Below are 19,338 nucleotides of genomic sequence, written 5' to 3'. Positions count from 1 at the left end.
TAAAACAACACGGATATACGCTCGGAGGCTGCAAGCTGCGAAACTACTCAGATGATGGTTTAATCCAAGACTAAAGGGCTGCTTCGGAAAGATGCCGCAAAACTACTCGGATGATGACATAATCCGAGTCTCGGGGACTACTTCAGAACACAAATTTTCAAACAACATAAAGATTCAAGACCCATCAACTTTTTGTTCCAAATAGCAAGAGGCTCGGGGGCTACACTCAGTGAGTGCACTTTTTCTTCGAAAAAGCGCACGTCACCAAAAAGACTTCCTCAACACAGACCACTTCAAGACATTACGACAAAAAAAACCCGGAACGAGCCATATTCGAGTTCTTTTTGATAAAACTTCAACGAACCATTAAAGCAACTTCAAGATAAGATCCTCCAGCTCTTTGTTCCAAATAGCAAGAGGCTCGGGGGCTACAACCAGATGGATGTACTTTTTCTTCAAAAAGCACTCACCACTCGAAGATCCCAAGAAGCGCTACAAGGTTTCACTCCAGAAAGCACTCGGATGACGTTTGTTCCTACTCAACAAGACCTGAAGGAGCAAAACGAGACTTTCAGAGCTCAACCATGAAGTGCTCGGGGGCTTGTCGATGCGGGACCCACAGGATACCCCGCAAGGGAGAGAGAAGATCTAGTCCAACTAGGATTCTTCTCATGTGATCTTAGTAGTAGTACTATTCAGTAATCCTACTAGGATCTCTCATTGTAAACCGACTAGGACTCTGGCCTCCTGACTATATAAAGGATGACAGGGCTCCTGAGAAAGGAGAGAGCAACAATTGTACGACACTTCATAATCAATCCAACGCAGAGGCTAACGCCGACTGGACGTAGGGTTATTACTCGATCCACGATCGAGGGCCTGAACCAGGATAAGTCGACTGTCTCTTGCGTTAACCATCGAGTTCGGCATACGCCGAAGCCCGAACATACTGCCTCGGGTACCCCGTGACAGGCTATCAATGATAAAACATCGACAGCCACCTGACGGGCCACGAGATCTCATCAAGCGTGAGCATTCTATACTCTCGCTCTGTTGGTCTGGCTCCGTATTTTTTTCCAGTGAACAAATAATATTTTTCTCTTATACAGTCGATCAGACAAGCGAATAGAGCTTTTATTCGTAGGCAAGCCTTCCGGTGGCTTCTCCCTGCCCAACCGAAGCAGTTCCTGCACCCGCCACGCGTCCGCCCATAAACCACGTGTGCGTCGAGGTGGCCCTCGCCTCCCCGGCCCGCTCCTATTATAACCTCGTCGAGCCCCTCACCGCCGCACCAACTCTCGCCATTGCCAATCAAGCTCGCTAAAAGCAGCCAGAGAGGGAGATTCAGGATCACCAATCACGATCCCAAACACAGCTAGCGGCTCTGTCATCTTCGATCGCGAGCTGCACCAGTTCGATCGGTCAAAGGTCTCGCGACGTCGACGGCGATGGACGCTCCTGCCATGCTCACGCGCAAGCACGTCCCCGAGGACGTCGGCCTCCGGAACACCGGCGCAGGTGAGTTACTCCCCGACCCCGCCCGCCGGCCACCGAGCCGATTGCTAGTCTGCCTGCACTACGTACTACTACGCGTTCTCTCTTACCTTACTCTGACTGTGATGCCGCGCGCGCGTGCAGTGGAGGACGAGGGAGCCGGGGGTCAAGCCCAGCTGCACCGCGACGAGAAGCAGCACAAGCCGGTGCTGAAGAAGGTAAAGGAGAAGGTGAAGAAGATCAAGAACACCCTCGCTGGCCACGGCCACGGCGACGACGGTGAGCACGGCGGCGACGACGAGCGCATGGGAGACGCAGGCACCGGCACCGGCAGCAGCAGTAGCGAGAAGGAGGAGGAGGACGCGGTGGAGAGGGAGGCCGCGCTGGAGAAGGGCGGCTACATGGAGGACGTCGAGGACAAGCCCGTCGTCATGGAGTCCGACCCCGAGGTGCACGGCGCGCCGAGTAAGTGCTAGATCCTACCTGTTCACTGGCACCGCGTGCTAGGCTGATTCGGCTACACATGTTCCAAGTCTTGTGTATATTTACGTGTGTGCTCGATCCGTCTGCAGTGTACGAGTCGGAGAGAGCACCGGACCTCGTCGCCAAGTACGATCAGCCGCCGAGCACACCGGGCGTGCAGGAGGTGGAAGGCGACGGCGCCGCACCTAGGGTGCGGCTCGGTGATATAAGCGGCCCCGTCGTCGAGGATCCGGCCGCGCCGCGTTCCACGACGCCCGCCGCTCGAGGTATGGCACACGCCGAACGCCACTCGATCATGTCTTCTGGCACTCTGCTCTGTTGCCCTGGCACTTGACACGTTTCCTTTTCGTTGCAGAGGGTGAGGACATAGGCACCACGCCCGTGGTGCAGCACTTTGAGACGATGAGCTTGTCCGACGACCCGGCGCACGTGGGCGCGGGCAAGAAGGGCGCCAAAGCAGACGAGTGGAAAGACAAGGCCGCGGACACGGTGGGCGGCGCGGCCGTTGGCGCTAGCTACACGGACAGGCTCAAGAACGCGGCCGCCGGCACCACGGAGTACGGCAAGAAGCTAGCGAGCACGGTGTACGAGAAGGTCGCCGGCGTCGGCACCGCTGTGGGCGTGGGGAAGCGCGACGACGAACAACGCAAGGAGGCAGTGCCGGCGTCGAACACCGCCGGCGCGGAGGAGTGGAGAGACGCCCCCGAGGCCACGGACGCGGCGAGAGGCGCGGGGTACACAGACAAGATCAAGTCGGCGGCCGCGGCCACCACTGGGTACGGCAAGCAGCTGGCGTCCACCGTGTACGACAAGGTCGCCGGCGTCGGCACCGCCGTCGCGCCCAACCTCCGTCCGCAGGAGAGCTCGGCGAAGGCGGAAGGCACACACAGCGAGGCAAAGGCAATGCCGGTGTCGGACACCGGCGCTGAGGAGTGGAAGGACGCCCCAGCTGCCACGGACGCGACCAACAACAGCGCGACGGGGCCGGGGCCAGCGGGCTACACGGACAAGATCAAGTCCGCGGCTGCCGGCACCACGGAGTACGGCAAGCAGCTAGCGAGCACCGTGTACGAGAAGGTCGCCGGCGTCGGCACCGCCGTGGCGGGCGAGGTCCAGCAGGCCACGCAGTCGGCCGGCACGGCGACGCCCGGGGCCGGCGCACAGCAGGACACGGCCAGCCCCGGCGCCGGCGGGCAGGACAAAGGGGTGACCGTCACGGGGTACATCGCCGAGAAGCTCCGTCCGGGTGACGAGGACCGCGCGCTCAGCGAGGCGATCTCCGGCGCCGTGCAGCGGCGCAAGGAGGACGTCGGGGGCACGGTAGCGCAGCGCGTGCCAACGCCCGGGCAGGTGATCACCAAAGCGCGCGAGGCCGTCACGTCGCTCACCGGCGGGAACCGGGTCTCCGAGACCGTACAACCAACCACAGCCACAGGTACATTGGAACAATAGAACTACCTTTTTTTTAACAGAAGGATCTCGCCATTAGCAAAGCTGACGAGAGACGAGCTCTGTGGGTTGCAGGGGAAGACGTGAAGGAAGGCTATGCGGCGGAGGCGCCTGTGATCCGCGGGGAGGAGATCGGCGGCGCGAAGCTGAACACGAATACCATGTGAAGTGCTACTCATGGAGAGCACGGCTGCTTTGTGTGATTGTTGTTCTTGGGCCTTGTTTAGATTACATCCAAATTCCAAGTTTTTTCACTCTCTCTCCATCACATCAATTTTTAGCCGCTTGCATGGAGTATTAAATGTAGGTAAAAAAAATAACTAATTGCACAGTTTAGTTCGAAATCACGAGATGAATCTTTTGAGCCTAGTTGGTCCACGATTGGACAATATTTGTCAAATAAGACGAAAGTGCTACTATTCATCGGGTTGAAATTTTTTCGTAATCTAAACGAGGCCTTGGTTTGTGTATTCGTGAATGATATGTGGTTTCCGATGTGGGGCCGAAGCTGGAATAAGCGTGCTGGTTGTCCTCGCCGTGGTGCGCTCTGGTTTTACGTGTTCGTGTGATTGTGTGTATCCACAAGTTGTATGCTGTATGTATGTATGTATGTACTCCGTATGTATGTATATGTTGAAAAAAATGTTCTGTTTTTGTTACGTTCGTACAGTCGTAGCTGTTGCCTGCGGCATCCAAAGTGTGTGTGTGTGTTTTAACGAGGCATCCAAAGTGCCTTGTTACCTCCCAAGCATTATGGAGGAGGCACGGTCACCCCAGACTGTTTGCCCGTTTGAATAAAAAAGCTGGGTGGGGGCGGCAGCGAGGAAGAAAAGCGAGATAGGCCCTGTTTGATCAATGGGTTAGAGCTAGTTTAGGTTAGTTGGAGCTCAACTAGCCCTAAAGTAGCCAAACAGGAGGGCTAGAGTGAGTTATTTGCAACTAGCCCACCCTAAAAAAAACTACCCCCCAAAGAGGTGATTATTTGGGCTAGTTGAGGCTATTTGAGGTGGGGTCCACTGTTTTCTCTCTACTTTCACCCGCACCAATGATTTAGAAAGCACATTTATTATCATTTTAACCCTTGTATCAAACATCTCTTAGGCTAGAGTTAGTTCAGGGCTAGTCCTGAGCTAAAAACTAACTCTAACCTTTAGCTGTGCTAGAGTATCCAAACAGGACCATAGATACACTTTGGTGGCATACCGAGAACGGAAGATCGGAGAAGTTGCGCCCCCTGGCGGCGGCGGTTTGAGCAGGAAGAGAACAAGATAGGGGAGATATTATTTTGGGTTTAACTGGGCACGAAGCAAAATGATCCATGAAAACTCTGGTTGAACCCTAATAAAAACTCTGGTTGAACCCTAATATAACTCTCAATTCAGACTTCTGAAAACTCTCAATTCAGACTTATGAAAACTGCGTTCAACTTCACTAATATAACTCAATTAAGACTTGAATCATGTTGGTACACGCAAAAAAGAAAATTTAATGATAATTTAAGTTGAACATAGTTTTATATTATATAAAAGTAATACTTTAAGCATTACTACATTTGTAACATTATACGTTTATATTCAACCATCACTATTACATGTAAATTAGTCTCAAACAAACTTAATTTACAAAAGAATATTTGTGGCGTTATAAATAGATAAAAGGAGAGGAAGTCGGCAACAAAACATACTGTGAGTTGTATAGGTGGAGTGACGAATGAGTATTATAAATTGAATTTTGCGTAATATGGCTAGGATTAAGAAGAGCAATTATATCCTAAGTATAATCGGTGAAGAACCAAAATTGCCACGACTTCTTAACATCGTCGTAAGAGTATTACAGACCTAACAAGTACTAGCAGCCAAGTAGTTATATGCAATTCTGTTGACTATGTTGGAAGTATTCTACATGACTACATATACGCTATTTATTTAATATTTAACACTAAAATAATGTTGATTGTTATAAACTAAATTTGTATTAATGGAATACGTAACTTTTTTATATAGTTAGTAGACGATATTCTTTGTGTATGTACCATTTATCGTTGAAATCTTAACCTTTCCTTTGTTCATGTCCTTTTTTATCGTTGGCATGATCAAAATTATAAGCTCAATCTTGTTGTGACTCTAGATCAAAAAGGATGTTCTGACAAGTACACCCGAACATGGGAAATGACCTGCCCCCTGATCCACGTTGCTCCACGTTGGCGGTGCCAAGCCGAATAGGAATCTGCTTTTCTTTTTAAATTGGTAAGAGAATATCTCGTGATAATATGAGAATAAGAGTATGCAAGACAGAAGAAACCCGTTTTCTAACATGCTGCTCAAACAAAGAAACCCGTCTTCGAACATGCTGCTCAAACACAAATTCTACATCGGATCATCCTTTTGGAACTTTCGTATTATAAGCCCGATATCATTACATAAAGTTGGTTAACAAGGTCTTTTTTATCCTAAACAATATGATCGGTAAGTTAATTTTCAACTTTAACGTAATGTGAAAGAAACAAATATTTCAACAAGCATGTGCAGACATGTGTTGCATCATCTATTGTGGAGATACGTTTATGTTTTTTTAGAGTTGCCATTTTCACGAAATATGTCATTAGTACACAAGAATATTCTTGTGCCACTGAAACTAGAAAGGAAAAAAAAAATCCAATTTATCTCCACTACCGTGATCGTCCGATTTTGTCTTCCTGGCCTACAAAACCATTTTTTTAACCCTTAATTTTTAAAAACCGTTCACTTTTGCACCTGAGCGGTTTTAATGACGGTTCTGCTTATGTGATCCCACGTCAGGGAGGATAAATCGAACTATGTTAAAAGTTCAAGAGGTAAATCAGACTAGAAATGTGTTTTAAAAGAAATTCATACACAAAAATTATTTTAAAAAAAAATTATCCAAAAAATTTTAGTTGGAAAACAAGCAATTAAAAATCCTTAAATCTAGATTTATCTTAGAAATTCATAGAAATTTGGTTTTAGCTTGGAAAATTATGAAACTAGTTTCATTTTTTCCTAAAATGATGCTCTATCTTATGGGTGGTGCCTAGCTTAAATTGTTTGAATCTTGATGAACTCATTTTGGCGCTTATTTGCTAGTAAAAGCTCTCGTTATCTATTATATTAGTCGATGTTAATCATCTGGACTATGTAGAAGCGTCAGTGAAGCATTGTCAAGGCCATAGTGGACGCTAGTCCCTAGCCCTGAAGCGTAACATGGCAGGGAATCTAGATGGTAGCACACAGGGCACGATGTTTGTATAGATACAATAAGGTGACACGAACACGATATGTTCATACTAGATACTATTAAGTATGATGTGGATACATGGCGCTTGTGTTGTCATTAAAGTCATTTGGTCGTTAATGTAGACTAGTTCTAATAGACAACAAGAACACACACACATGTGTGTGGTGGTGGTGGTGGTGGTGGTGTGTGTGTGTGTGGGGGGGGGGGGGGGGGGGGGGGGGTTGCGTGCAGGCACTCATCTATTATAGGGCAAGGGATCAATGCCTACTACAATTCTGATGATGCTTCACTAATGCTTCAATGTAGTTCAAACGAACAATGTTGACTAATTATAATAGATAATGAGAGCTTATGAGAGCTTCTACTAGCACATAATCGCTAAAATAAGTCTATCAATATTCAAACAATTTTAAGCTAGGCACCAGCCGTAACATAGAACATGACTTTAGAAAAAAAAATGAAGCTAGTTTTCAAAAGCTGAGGGGGGTTTAAAAAAACTGGTTTTGTTGATTAGTGAGGAAAATTGAATGACCGTTACAATTGAAGGAGATAAATTGGACGTTTTTGAACTAAAAGAAAGAGCGGGTCGTCGCTAATCTGCGGATGTTTCTAAGGCCAGATTGAGGCCCAACAGCAACATGTGTCATATCCATAGAAGCCCAATAGCAGGCAACAAAGATTCTGCCCTGGCACGAGTTCATTTCGTGGCGGAATTGAGCGCACGGCGGCAGCAGGCCATCACCTTCCCACTCTCCTTTCCCCTGGCACCGGCGCGCCGCCGTGCCGCCCCACCCTTCGAACCATAGCTCGGCGCCATCAGCCCATCACCTTCCCGCGGAGCCAATCACTCGCCATGTGCTTGAGTGCGCGTACTCTATGATCACGGGCGCTCACCTACCTCCGCTCCGAGCAGCCCGGGCGATCTCGGCCCGGCTCTGCCCGTCGCGGCGTCTCTGCAGCGACGGTTCCAGAAACCGCGGTGAGAGTCCTCCAGACACTGTACAGCGCAATGGTGACGGAGTCCGTTAGGGAGGGGAGGAAGTGGCAGGCCTGAATGCCTGTCGCTTCCCACGGGAAGTACTCCTCCGGCTGCCGCCGCCCCGAGGCCAGACGGAGAGCGATGACGATGACGGCGAAACTTTTTCCCCTGGTCACAATTCCAGGAGGAGGTTCTTTGAGGATGTGAGGCTGGAGGCGGACAGGATCTTTAGGATCCTGCTGCAGGACGGCCCGGGGTTCAGCGCCCGCCAGGCGCTCGATGAAATGCGCCCGAAGGTGTCCATTGAGCTGGTGAGGGAGGTGCTGTTCAGGATTGTTGTGTCCGTGGACAGTGTAAACCGTGAGAGGTACCCGAAGCTGGCGTATAAGTTCTTCATATGGGCGGGGCAGCAGGAAGGGTACCAACACGGCACGAGCATGTACAACCTCGTCATGAAGGTTTTCGCCGAGTGTGGGGAGGTGAAGGCGATGTGGCGGCTGTTTGAGGAGATGACGGACAAGGGCCTGCCTGTCTTTTCCTGGACGTTCCACCTCTTGATATGTGCATCTGGGAAGGTTGGGTTGAGGCGGAGGCTGGTGGAGAGGTTCATCAAGTCGAGTACTTTCAACTACCGCCCATTCAGAAATGCGTTTAATGCAATATTGCACACACTTCTGACCATAGAGCAGTACTCGCTGATTGAGTGGGTTCACGAGAAAATGATCCTTGAGGGGTACTCACCTGATGTCTTGACATACAATGTGGTGATGCGTGCAAAGTATATGCTCGGGAAGTTGGATCAATTCCATCGGTTACTTGATGAGATGGGAAAAAATGGGCTTACGCCGGACCTCCATACTTACAATCTGTTGCTTCATGTGCTTGGTAAGGGAGACAAGCCCCTCGCAGCTCTCAATTTGCTGAACTATATGAGTGATGTTGGGTGTGTGCCAAATGTGCTCCATTTCACAAATTTGATAGATGGTCTTGGCCGTGCTGGCAACCTAGAAGCTTGCAAGTATTTCTTTGATGAGATGATCAAGAAAGGGTGTGACCCAGATGTTGTCTGCTATACTGTTATGATCTCAAGCTATGTGGCAGCCGGGGAATTTGAGGAAGCCCAGAGGTTTTTTGATGATATGCTGGTGAGAGGGCAGCTTCCAAATGTGTACACATAAATTCAATGATACGGGGGCTTTGCACATTAGGGGAGTTTGATAAAGCATTCGCTATGCTGAAGGACATGGACTCACATGGATGCACACCAAACTTCTCTGTGTACAGTAGTCTAGTAAGTAGACTGCGGAGTGCTGGGAAGGATACTCAAGCTAATAATGTCATTAAGTACATGACAGATAAGGGTCATTATCTTCATCTGCTGTCAAGGTTTGGAGGGTTTAGAAGATGCTGAGATGAGATGCTCCATAGTTAGATGCAGAGGTTCATTTCTTTTGGCTGTTTGCGTTTCTGACAGATGGATTATGAAGGAGTATCCTATGGAAGTGGTTACACTATAATTTTTATGCTTGTTGTAGCACGTGTCCTTCGGGATTCTTTGTTTGTTAAGTACAGAAAAGAAGTGTTGTATGCTGTTCTTGTTTGAGATAGGGTGGTGGACACTAGTCATGAGTAATCAATAAATCTTGATTCCCTGGTCCTCTGATCTGATAGAATGAAAAAGACTTATTGCTCCCTCAACTAAGATATTCTCAAGAAATCATACCTAGATAGTTGCATGACCTGTTACTGTTAGCAACATCGCTGCAGTAACTTGTGTTAAATAATCTGCTGCTCCCCTGTATGAACGCACGGCAAGGACAGACGCCGAAAGACTCCCTGCTATTGCATTGTAGCTGCTGCAGGGGCAGGTGCCGAAAGGCTCCCCTGTAGCACTGTAGCCACAGCAGGGGCATGCGCCAAAGTCAGCCCTGCTGTCACATCTAGTCACTGTAGCAGCATGACAGTCTGACATGTCTGTGTACTAAGATTAGATGGGTAGAGTTGTATATATAATTTTCCACTGCAACTCAGTAAAGAGAGCGAGTTCAGTTTTGCCATCTCTGCAGAGCTCCGGCCAACGTTGGTGCTTGTGTTGTGTGTGCGCGCGCTCTGTTCTCCCTCCCTTCTTCTACCTCTAGCCATAGTGTGTGGTCGGCAACGACGGTGAGTGGTCGGCTCACCCGTTGCGAAGATCCAGGGGCTAACAAGTGGTATCAGAGCCGTACAAGCGCCGTCGTCGGACTAACCGCTGACGATGACAGACGGTTTGAAGATGGGCGACAGCAGCGGCGCTGCTGTGGTTGCCCAGCCATGACAGGAGGTCATTGTGCGCACGGTGTGGGAGGTCAGTGACACAAGTTGACCAACGCTGACTCGCACCAACTATGATGAGTGGGCGGTGACCATGAAGGTCAAGCTCAGAGCCCGACGGCTCTGGAATGCTGTTGATAAGGGAACCAACAACGAACAAGACGACATGTCAGCGTTGGAGGCTATCCTCGCTGCTGTGCCAGCAGAGTACAGGGAGCCGTTGGGGGCGAAGAGCTCTGCTAAGGAGGCATAGGAGGCCATTGCGGCAATGCGCATCGGTTCCGACCACGCAAAGAAGGCGACGGCCCAGCTACAGAAGCAGAAGTAAGCCAAGCTCAAGTTCAAGGATGGTGAATCGGTGGAGGACTTCTCCTTCCGCCTGCAGACGCTCATCAGCAAGCTAAGGAGCCACGACGTCACTATCAACGAAGAAGAGGCGGTCTCCAAGTACCTCCACTCCATGCCGGCGAAGTACATACAGATCACTCTCTCCATAGAGACGATGCTGGACTTATCCACCCTCACCATTGATGATGTGACTGGTCGATTGCGGGCAGTGGACGAGTGCCTGGAGCAGGTGACAGCAACGATGGACAGCGGTAGGCTACTGCTGACAGAGAAGTGAGCTGCTCGGAGGAAGAAGTCTAGGGAAGCCTCCTCTAGCCATAGTGGCGATGGCAAGCACCACGACAAGGCTTCTTCGGAGAAGAAGAAGCAGGTCGACCCTAACGCCTGCTGGCGCTGCGGGAAGATGGGTCATTGGGCAAAGGAGTGCCTAAATCGCAAGCAGGAGAAGAAGGCTGAGACTCATCTGACGTAGGCTGATGATGATGATGAGGCTACTCTCCTGATGGCGACGTTCTGTGCACTGCACGACGTTGAGGCCAAGGAGAAGGGAGAGGGAATGGTGGTGAAAGGGCCTAGGAAGGCTCTGAAGGCTGTCCACCACGATGAACCGCGCGCCCAAGTCCACCTCGGATATGTGGACGATGAGCAGGAGCAACGGTGGTACCTGGACTCCAGCACCAACAACCACATGACGGGCTCCAAGGAAGCCTTCTTCGAGCTCGATGGCAATATGACCAGCACGGCAAAGTTCGGTGATAGCTCAAGGGTGACGATCTGAGGGCGTGGCACCATCATCTTCAGGTGTCAGAACGGTGAGCACCGCACGCTGACGGATGTGTACTATATCCCACAGCTGCGTTCAATCATCGTCAGCATCGGGCAGCTGGACGAGCATGGATGCGAGGTACTGACCGAGAGCGGTATCCTGAGGATTTGGGATCAGGAGCGGTGTCTTCTCACGAAGGTAAAACGCTCAAGTAATCGATTGTACCTGCTCGACTTGAAGGTGGAGCAGCCGGTGTGCCTAGTAGCACGGCACATCGAGGAGCCATGGCTGTGGCATGCCCGGTTCGGACATCTCAGCTTCGACGCGCTCAGTCGGCTGGAGAAGATGGTCCGAGGGCTGCCCACATCAAGCACGGAGGAGAGCTGTGTGACAGCTGCCTGGTTGGGAAGTAGAGGAGGCTGCCATTCCCAAAGGCAACCAAGTATCGTGCGGTGGACGCTCTCAAGCTCATCCATGACGATCTCTGCGGGCCAATCACGCTAGCCACAAATGGTGGTCGGTGGTACTTCCTCCTACTCATGGATGATTGCAGTCACTATATGTGGCTGCAACTCCTAACAAGCAAGGACGATGCGGCGGCGGTTATCAAGAAGTTCAAGGCACGCGCGGAGGAGGAGAGCGGCAAGAAGCTACGCGTGCTGCGGACTGATCGGGCGGTGAATTCACTTCGGTGGAGTTCGCTGCGTACTGTGCGGATCAGGGTGTGGTGCGACACCACACAGCGCCGTACTCGCCACAGCAGAATGGCGTGGTGGAGCGGTGGAACCAGACGGTGGTCGGCATAGCTCGATCCATGATGAAGGCCAAGGGCATGCCGGCAAGGTTCTGAGTTGAGGTGGTGACCACGGTGGTGTTCATCCTCAACCGCGCGCCCACCAAGGTCCTAAAGGGTAAGACGTCGTTCGAAGCTTGGTATGGGCACAAGCCGAGTGTGTCCTTCCTTTGGACATTTGGCTGCATCAGCCACGTCAGGAAGACGAAGCCAGTCCTCGTCAAGCTCCTGGGCTACGCAGAAGGTACCAAGGCGTACCGGCTCTATGACCCACGCGGAGGCAAGGTACTTGTCTCGCACGATGTCATGTTCAACGAGAAGGCAGCCTAGGACTGGGACAGTCCGGGCACGGGGGAAGCTGGCGGCTTCACCAGCACCTTCGACAAGCACTTGGTCATCCATGGTGGTGGAGACGCTAGAGAGGAGGTGACGACCACTCCAGCAACAAAGCTGAGCACTCCTAGGGCGGTGCTGAGCACTCCGGGAGGGGTGCCGAGCACTCTAGGAGTGGTGCCGAGTGGTCCTAGAGTGGTGCCGACCACTCCAGGACGGGTGCCGAATGCTCTTGTAGCGGAGCTGAGAAGTCTTGCAGTGGTGCCGACCACTCCAAGACTAGTGCCAAGCACTCCTGCAGTGGTGCCGACTACTCCAAGAGTGATGATGAGCAGTCCAGGAGTAGTGCCGAGCACTGTAGCCGGGGTGCAGAGCACTCCAGGTGCTGTGCCGATCACTCTAGCGGAACAGGGAACTCCATCGACGCCGATCGAGTTCGCCTCACCTTCAAGCGACATCACTGAGTTCGTGGATGCTTTCCACGATGGTGCGGAGGTGCGGTTTCGCAGGCTGGGTGACATCATCGGTGACACAGGGCCCTCAGGCCTGGCGGGTCGGTTGCTCAATGACCTAGAACTGCTTCTCGTCAGTGTAGAGGAACCACCCACGTTCGCGTTGGCCGAGCGCGATGCAAATTGGCGACGGGCAATGCTGGAGTAAATGAAGACGATCGAGGAAAATGAGACTTGGGAGCTCATCGATCCACCTCCAGGATGCCATCCGATCGGCCTAAAGTGGGTGTACAAGGTCAAGCAGGACGAGCGCTGCGCCATTGTCAAGCACAAGGCGCACCTCGTCGCCCGAGGCTTTATCCAGCGCGAGGTCATTGACTTCGAGGAAGTCTTTGCACCGGTAGCGCGCATGGAGTTTGTCCGACTGCTTCTGGCTTTGGCAGCAACGAAGGACTGGCGCGTCCATCACCTAGACGTAAAATCGGCCTTCCTCAATGGCGAGCTGGCGGAGACGGTCTTTGTCAGGCAACCTCCAGGTTTCGCCATCAAGGGAGCGGAGCACAGGGTGCTCCGACTGTGCAAGGCGCTCTACGGGCTGCGACAGGCCCCACGAGCGTGGAACGCCAAGCTTGACGCCACGCTGGGCGGACTTGGGTTCACACAGTACGCAACCGAGCACGCGCTCTACACGCGACGACGGGGGAAGGAGGAGCTCGTCGTCGACGTGTATGTGGATGATTTGATCATCACCGACACGATTACGGAGGACATCGACAGCTTCAAGCGCGAGATGGCAGCTCATTTTTGAATGAGCGATCTTGGCGCGCTCTCCTATTACCTCGACATTGAGGTGAAATAGGGGAAGGAGGCGCTCACGCTTGGTCAGAGCGCGTACGCCTCGAAGCTATTAGAGCGGAGTGGCATAGCTAAGTGTAAGTCGTGCGTGACTCCGATGGAGGAGCGGCTGAAGCTGACGAAGGCCAGTACCGTGATGAAGGTAGATGCAACACTCTACCGGAGCATCATTGACGGTTTGCGCTACCTAGTCCACACGAGGTCGGACATTGTGTTCGCCATGGGCTACGTCAGCCGCTTCATCGAGGATCCCCGAGAGGATCACTGGGTTGCAGTGAAGCGGCTGCTGCGCTACGTCAAGGGGACGGTGGATCATAGGATCGTCTTCCCCAAGACAGGTGGAAGTGGGCTCCAGCTCACTGTGTTCAGCGATGCAGACTTGGCGGGGGACATCGACGGACGGCGGAGCACCTCTAGCGTGCTCGTCTTCCTCGGGTCGGCTCCAATCTCATGGCTGCGCTGAAATAGAAGGTGGTGGCGCTGTCCACATGCGAGGCATAGTACATGGCGGCGGCCACAGCGGCGTGCCAAGCTGTATGGCTGCGCTGGCTGCTGGGCGAACTGATCGATGTGGAAGCTCACCCACCAGCACTGATGATGGACAACCAGCCCGCCATCGCCCTCGCGAAGAATCCAGTTCTCCACGACCGGAGCAAGCACATCGACGTCAAGTTCCACTTCCTCAGGGACTGTATCGATGGATGGCAAATCGTTATCGAGTTCGTCGAAATTGGTCGACAACTCGTGGACGTCCTCACCAAGCCGCTCGGCCGTCTTCGGTTCACGGAGTTGAAGAAGATAATCGAAATGGTGGAGGTTTTAAGGTTAGCAGCAGGATTAGGGGAAGAATTGTTAAATAATATGCTGCTCCCCTGTATGAACGCACGGCAGGGATAGGCGCCGAAAGGCTCCTGCTGTTGCACTGTAGCTGTTGCAGGAGCAGGCGCCGAAAGGCTCCTCTGTATCACTATAGCCACAGCAGGGGCATGTGCCAAAATCAGCCCCGCTGTCACATCTAGTCAATATAGCAGCATGGCAGTCTGACATGTCTATGTACTAGGATTAGATGTGTAGAGTTGTATATATAGTTTCCCACTGCAACTTAGTAAAGAGAGCGAGTTTAATTTTGCCATCTTCTCTGCAGAGCCCCGACCAACGCTGGTGCTTGTGCTGTGTGTGTGCGCGCTCTGTTCTTCCTTCCCTCTTCTATTTCTAGCCATAGTGTGTGGTCGGCAATGACGATGAGTGGTCGGCTCACCCGTTGCGAAGATCCAAGGGCTAACAACTTGTGCCTTTCCTGGTATTGGTTCTGCACAGAAAGTCATTTCTGCCAACCCTAGCATAGGATTTGTTGATTACATGTTAGAAATTAGACAAGCCTGTAAAATGCATGGTGAATTATCTTTAAGCACTAAGAGGTGGAAGTCTATGCATTATTGCCCCTTTCCGGTGCTGTTTAAGATATTGGCAGCATCTGATCACTTGACTGCTTTATTGGTACTCATACCTGTTAAAAAAATTTACCTTTTCTTTAAGTGACAGCGATAGGTGCAACGTGGCAGTTTAAGTATATTAATTATTATTCATATAGATTTCAAGATTCAGTCTGTCCAGTCCTCCGTTGCTTCAAGGAGTATGCATATGATTCATTTTTTTTAGATACAGGTCTGCCAGGATATTTGAGTTTCCTGATAAATGTTAGTTAGATTGAGCATCTAGCCATCTAGTCTCTTTTTTCTACCTTAATTGAAAGGCAGAGCTCCTATCACTTTGCTGCAAAACGAAGGGAACATCTAATTACTTATGAACATAAGTTGGTTAGGAGGGAGCGTAGATGCTAAAAGCAATGCACAGATTGTACTTTTATTTTTAACTAATATGTACTCTGTAGTATAAATATTACATAGTAAATCCACATAGCAACATCAGTCCAAAGTCAAAGCTATTGCAACTGAAGATAGGTGAGGCCATGTGATGATATTATATGTTTTATAGGTTTATCACTTCTCTTCTTTCTTCTCTTCTTTCTTCTCCTCTTTCTTCTCTTCTTTCTTTTCCTCCTTTTTCTCGTCTTTCTTTTCTTCCTTCTTTTCTTCTTTTGCAGGTCCAACAGACACAATGTCAATCTTCCCAATCTTCTTTAACTTCTTGGCAATCGCCACTGCGTCCATCTCGCCCATGATGGTTATCTTGTTCTCCTTCAGATCCGCTGCTATGGAGTCAATACCTGTGCACGAAAGAATGTATGTATCATCAATTTTTCTTGCTGACACATTGTTCTTTTCTTTTTGTTCAGTGCTTTGTAGAAGTACATTTATTTTCCATTTTATGTGTTGTACTACTGTTAAGATATGGCGTGAAGAAAAACCAGACTGAGAAAACATTCTTTCAAAGATTATAACTGCTTACTGCTAACAAGTAAATATCCTGATAGCAACTAGAATCGAATAGACAGGTTGCTTAGTTTTTTTTTCAGTCTACATGTTTTTTCAAATATTTATGTGCTGGATTTGAAAACCCCAGTTTTTTTTTTGTGAAACATATACCAACCCCTTCTACGACTGTTCACCCGCACCGAGCATATATAACAACTTTCATGCATAAAGAAGAGTCCTTCCGACCACACACGGATGTCCTATGTGGTCCTCATCTTTTTTGTGTTAGCATGTTTGATAAGCGAATTCCACCTAATATGATTTTTCCTCTCGAGCTTCTGTCTAAAACTCATGCTAATCATTCGAAGTATGTGCCTTAAAGATTGAATGGTGGGCAGACAATGAAACAAACAATATGCTAGTTTGTGCAAATACCATATCCAATGCCTTCTTTTGCAGGACATATTTTCCAAGCCTCAACAGCAAAACAATCCATCATCCAGAAAACAGGAAGACAGTCAACCAGAGGGTGGGTGCAAAATGTTACCGTAAATGTCGGCAACAGCTTCGATGGCCTTCTGCTTGATCTTGTCATCTGTCATGGTTGGAACCCTGAGCACCACCTTCTGCTGCGGACCGATGAAGCAACACAGAGCTACAGTATGAGCAATCGAAGGAACTGAACTACTGAAGAACCAAATCAGGAGGGAGAATTCTGCATACCTGAGCCATCTCGAAGCTTTGGACAAAGGAGTGGAGGAGAGGAGGGGAAAGGCAGACGCTATGCTCGAGAATGCCCTGCGATGGGTATGTTCATACAAGGAGAAGAAACCAAAGCTAATGCTGCTGGTGGATTCCTTTATATGAAGGCGCGAGTGCACTTGGCCGTCTGTTCTTGGTGCTGAGTAGCCGGGTAGGCCGAGGGGCTGTTTTGGCTGGCACTGCAGGCTGAGGAGGTGAGGCTGTCTATTTCGCCAACCCATAGTTTTATGTCTTTTCTGTTTGTTTTCTTATCTTTTTGATTTGAAGGAAACAATATATTGTGCGTTCGCGTACGTGCGGCCGGCCTGATTCAGACGTTGTATCAGTTTCGTGTTGACAAAGTGACTAGTAATCCCTCCTCGCAGAACTCTGCGTTCAAGAAGACGTACGAAAGGGGTGGTTGATTATTGATACCACTCCTTTCGTTTGGAGGAACTATGCCTTTTATTATTCTGTTTGGGCACCTGTTGTGACGCCTCTCGTTCTGAATTCAGTCTGAATGAATTTGCGTGCATGCAGTGCAGGCGCTGTGTGTACACAAGCTGTGAAGGACTGAACTGAAGGCCCCGTGACAAGTCGATGCCAACCGACCACGCCACCGAACGCAGAAAAGACGCCGGACTTTACTCTGGAACCAGAAGGAGGGTGGCTGGATGCCGCATGCCAGCACGGGGTCACGGTCGAAGGCGTCGTCGTCGACCTGACGGGGTCTTGACGGTGTGGGCGGTGGCACTACGCCTGGTACAGTGATACGTACCATTCTTCTTATCCTATTCCATTTTGAGCGAGTGATGTGACTCGGTCTCTCAGGCGTCGTTAGATGATGCTTGACGCAGCAGGTCCAGACAGCAAATTGCTGCTCGCCGGTTGTTTGGCACCAAGGAAGAACTCTACGTACGTGTGGCTAAAAATTTTCGGTACAGGAAAAGGATAAAAATTCAGAGACTCCGCCTCTCGCAGAGCTAGCGCCTGACTGGGGGCTTTGTGGTTTCACAAGATGATGAAATCTCTTTGGAAAATTTTGATTCCAGGGACTTTTTTTGTCTTGTACAAAACTTCTCGGAATATCCTCCAGGTCCGGGCTGCGGTCTTTATTGTTTGGTTTGCAACAGGCCAGCAGCAGATACCATCAAGATAGATGCGCAATTGGGCCGGGCTGGTGAACCCCGTATCATCAACTGAGAAACTGAAGATGAAACTGGATCATATGCTGCTTTACGCACTTTAATTTGGCCGCTCTATTAGAGGGGTTAATTAGAGATGGAGCGTTTCTCAAAAAAAAAAAAAAAAAAAAAAAAAGAAGAGAGAGAGAGATGGAGCTTTTTTTTTTCCAAACAAACTTGGATGAAGTTTGCTGCCAAATAGACTTGCCTCTCACGTTTCGCTGGATCATCAAAGGTAAAACCTTTCATCCGATTCTTAAGGCAGAGTTTAAGTTGACCTTAATACCTTATGCCTACTGCCCTACTATATACTCCATCTATCCTAAAGTAAAAGATATGATTTTACTGGGTGTAATATTTAAGATAAAACTTTGATCGCTAATTTCTCTTATCCTATGCTCTTATAAAGCAAAACCCTATTACCACATTTCCATGTGAGTTCGTGAGGCCACATCATCCTATCCATCCCACTAGGACACTACCTATCGCTTGGGCTTCTCCTCCAGCTATCTTGCCTCGTAATATATAATTTGTAATAAATTCTATTGACCGCTAATATAACCACTTTTGCGGTATAAACTTCTTATATGATTATAAACTAGTTATTGTTAAAGATCATAAAATTATATTTGGGGACTAAATTAGTAGGGTTCTTTGAGGAAAAATAGATCATGTCAATGTTGTGGTCTATTTGTTTTACACTCTGATAGCTTTGAACATGTTAGCAATTTCAATTTATCGCATTTTTTTTTTGTTACTTCTCCCTTTCTTAGAGACAGGTGACAGACCCCTCCGACGATGCTGAACTGACTTTATTAGTCTCAACAAAATCCACCAGCCATGTTTGGGAACAAAATGGGACAACTACTCAAGATCCTTTTTAATTCAGTTCAAATTCAGAACTGAATCCAAGGATTTAGGTCGACACCCCACCGGTTTAACGCTAGGCCTCCAAATTTACTTTTTCTAATACGATAATGATTAGATTTGGTTGGTGGCGACGGCACGGCTGCCTCCGGTGAACTCTGCACGTCGACGAGCCTTTATTTCGTAAGCAGCAAGTAGATATTATGTTTGAAAGTACATGTTGCAAGCGTATGTTTCAGAGCTACGTCGTAAGTGTTTCGTATAGATGTTGCAATGGTTGTACACGTATGTTGCAAACGTTTGTTCCCAATGTTTCATCTGTTTTTCAAATGTATTGCAAGAGTGTTTATCTGGATGTTACATATGTTTCACACATATGTTGCAAGTGTTTTATCTAGATATTGCATATGTTTATAATGGTATCAAGTGTTTTTCCAGGTGTTTTTGTAAGTGTTTCAGACACATGTTTTAAGTGTTTCATCTGTCTTCATATGTATATTGTATCTGGATGTTTCAAAAGTATCGAGTATTGCATCTACCTCGTGACTTTCTGCTGCCTCACCTCAGTATCCCCTGTTGGTTTTTCTGCTGCCTTGCATCCTTGTTGGACGCGGAGCGCGGTGAGGCCGGTGGAGGGGGCGCGCCGGGGGGATGACG

The 19,338-nt window shown here is 49.4% G+C and overlaps 3 protein-coding genes and 1 pseudogene across 4 annotated transcripts; 3 read left to right on the top strand and 1 right to left on the bottom strand.

Moving 5' to 3' along the window:
* The first annotated feature begins 1,363 nt into the window (after positions 1-1,363).
* On the top strand, positions 1,364-3,859 carry LOC136538813 (low-temperature-induced 65 kDa protein-like). Its single transcript, XM_066530768.1, has 5 exons — positions 1,364-1,518; positions 1,639-1,959; positions 2,067-2,243; positions 2,333-3,412; positions 3,502-3,859. Exons 1-5 carry the CDS (start codon positions 1,449-1,451, stop codon positions 3,591-3,593), a joined length of 1,740 nt encoding a protein of 579 aa, XP_066386865.1. The 5' UTR covers positions 1,364-1,448; the 3' UTR covers positions 3,594-3,859.
* Positions 3,860-7,409: 3,550 nt separating this feature from the next.
* LOC136538811 (pentatricopeptide repeat-containing protein At1g55630-like) lies at positions 7,410-9,305 on the top strand (annotated as a pseudogene).
* Positions 9,306-13,611: 4,306 nt separating this feature from the next.
* On the top strand, positions 13,612-13,977 carry LOC136536554 (secreted RxLR effector protein 161-like). Its single transcript, XM_066528807.1, has one exon. The coding sequence runs from the start codon at positions 13,612-13,614 to the stop codon at positions 13,975-13,977; it is 366 nt and encodes a 121-aa protein (XP_066384904.1).
* Positions 13,978-15,352: 1,375 nt separating this feature from the next.
* Positions 15,353-16,835, bottom strand: LOC136538809 (heavy metal-associated isoprenylated plant protein 39-like). 2 transcript variants are annotated; one of them, XM_066530767.1, is made up of 3 exons: positions 16,613-16,835; positions 16,437-16,515; positions 15,353-15,741 (listed from the first exon to the last, which is right to left on the bottom strand). In XM_066530767.1, exons 1-3 carry the CDS (start codon positions 16,619-16,621, stop codon positions 15,515-15,517), a joined length of 315 nt encoding a protein of 104 aa, XP_066386864.1. In that variant the 5' UTR covers positions 16,622-16,835; the 3' UTR covers positions 15,353-15,514. The 2 variants fall into 2 exon arrangements, with proteins under 2 accessions (XP_066386864.1, XP_066386863.1); XM_066530766.1 differs by having other exon boundaries at positions 16,437-16,518; positions 16,613-16,829.
* Between the last annotated feature and the right edge of the window lie 2,503 nt (positions 16,836-19,338).

Source organism: Miscanthus floridulus, chromosome 2 (assembly GCF_019320115.1).
Source record: "Miscanthus floridulus cultivar M001 chromosome 2, ASM1932011v1, whole genome shotgun sequence".
Taxonomy (NCBI): domain Eukaryota; kingdom Viridiplantae; phylum Streptophyta; class Magnoliopsida; order Poales; family Poaceae; genus Miscanthus; species Miscanthus floridulus.
This window is presented reverse-complemented; position numbering and strand designations above follow the sequence as displayed.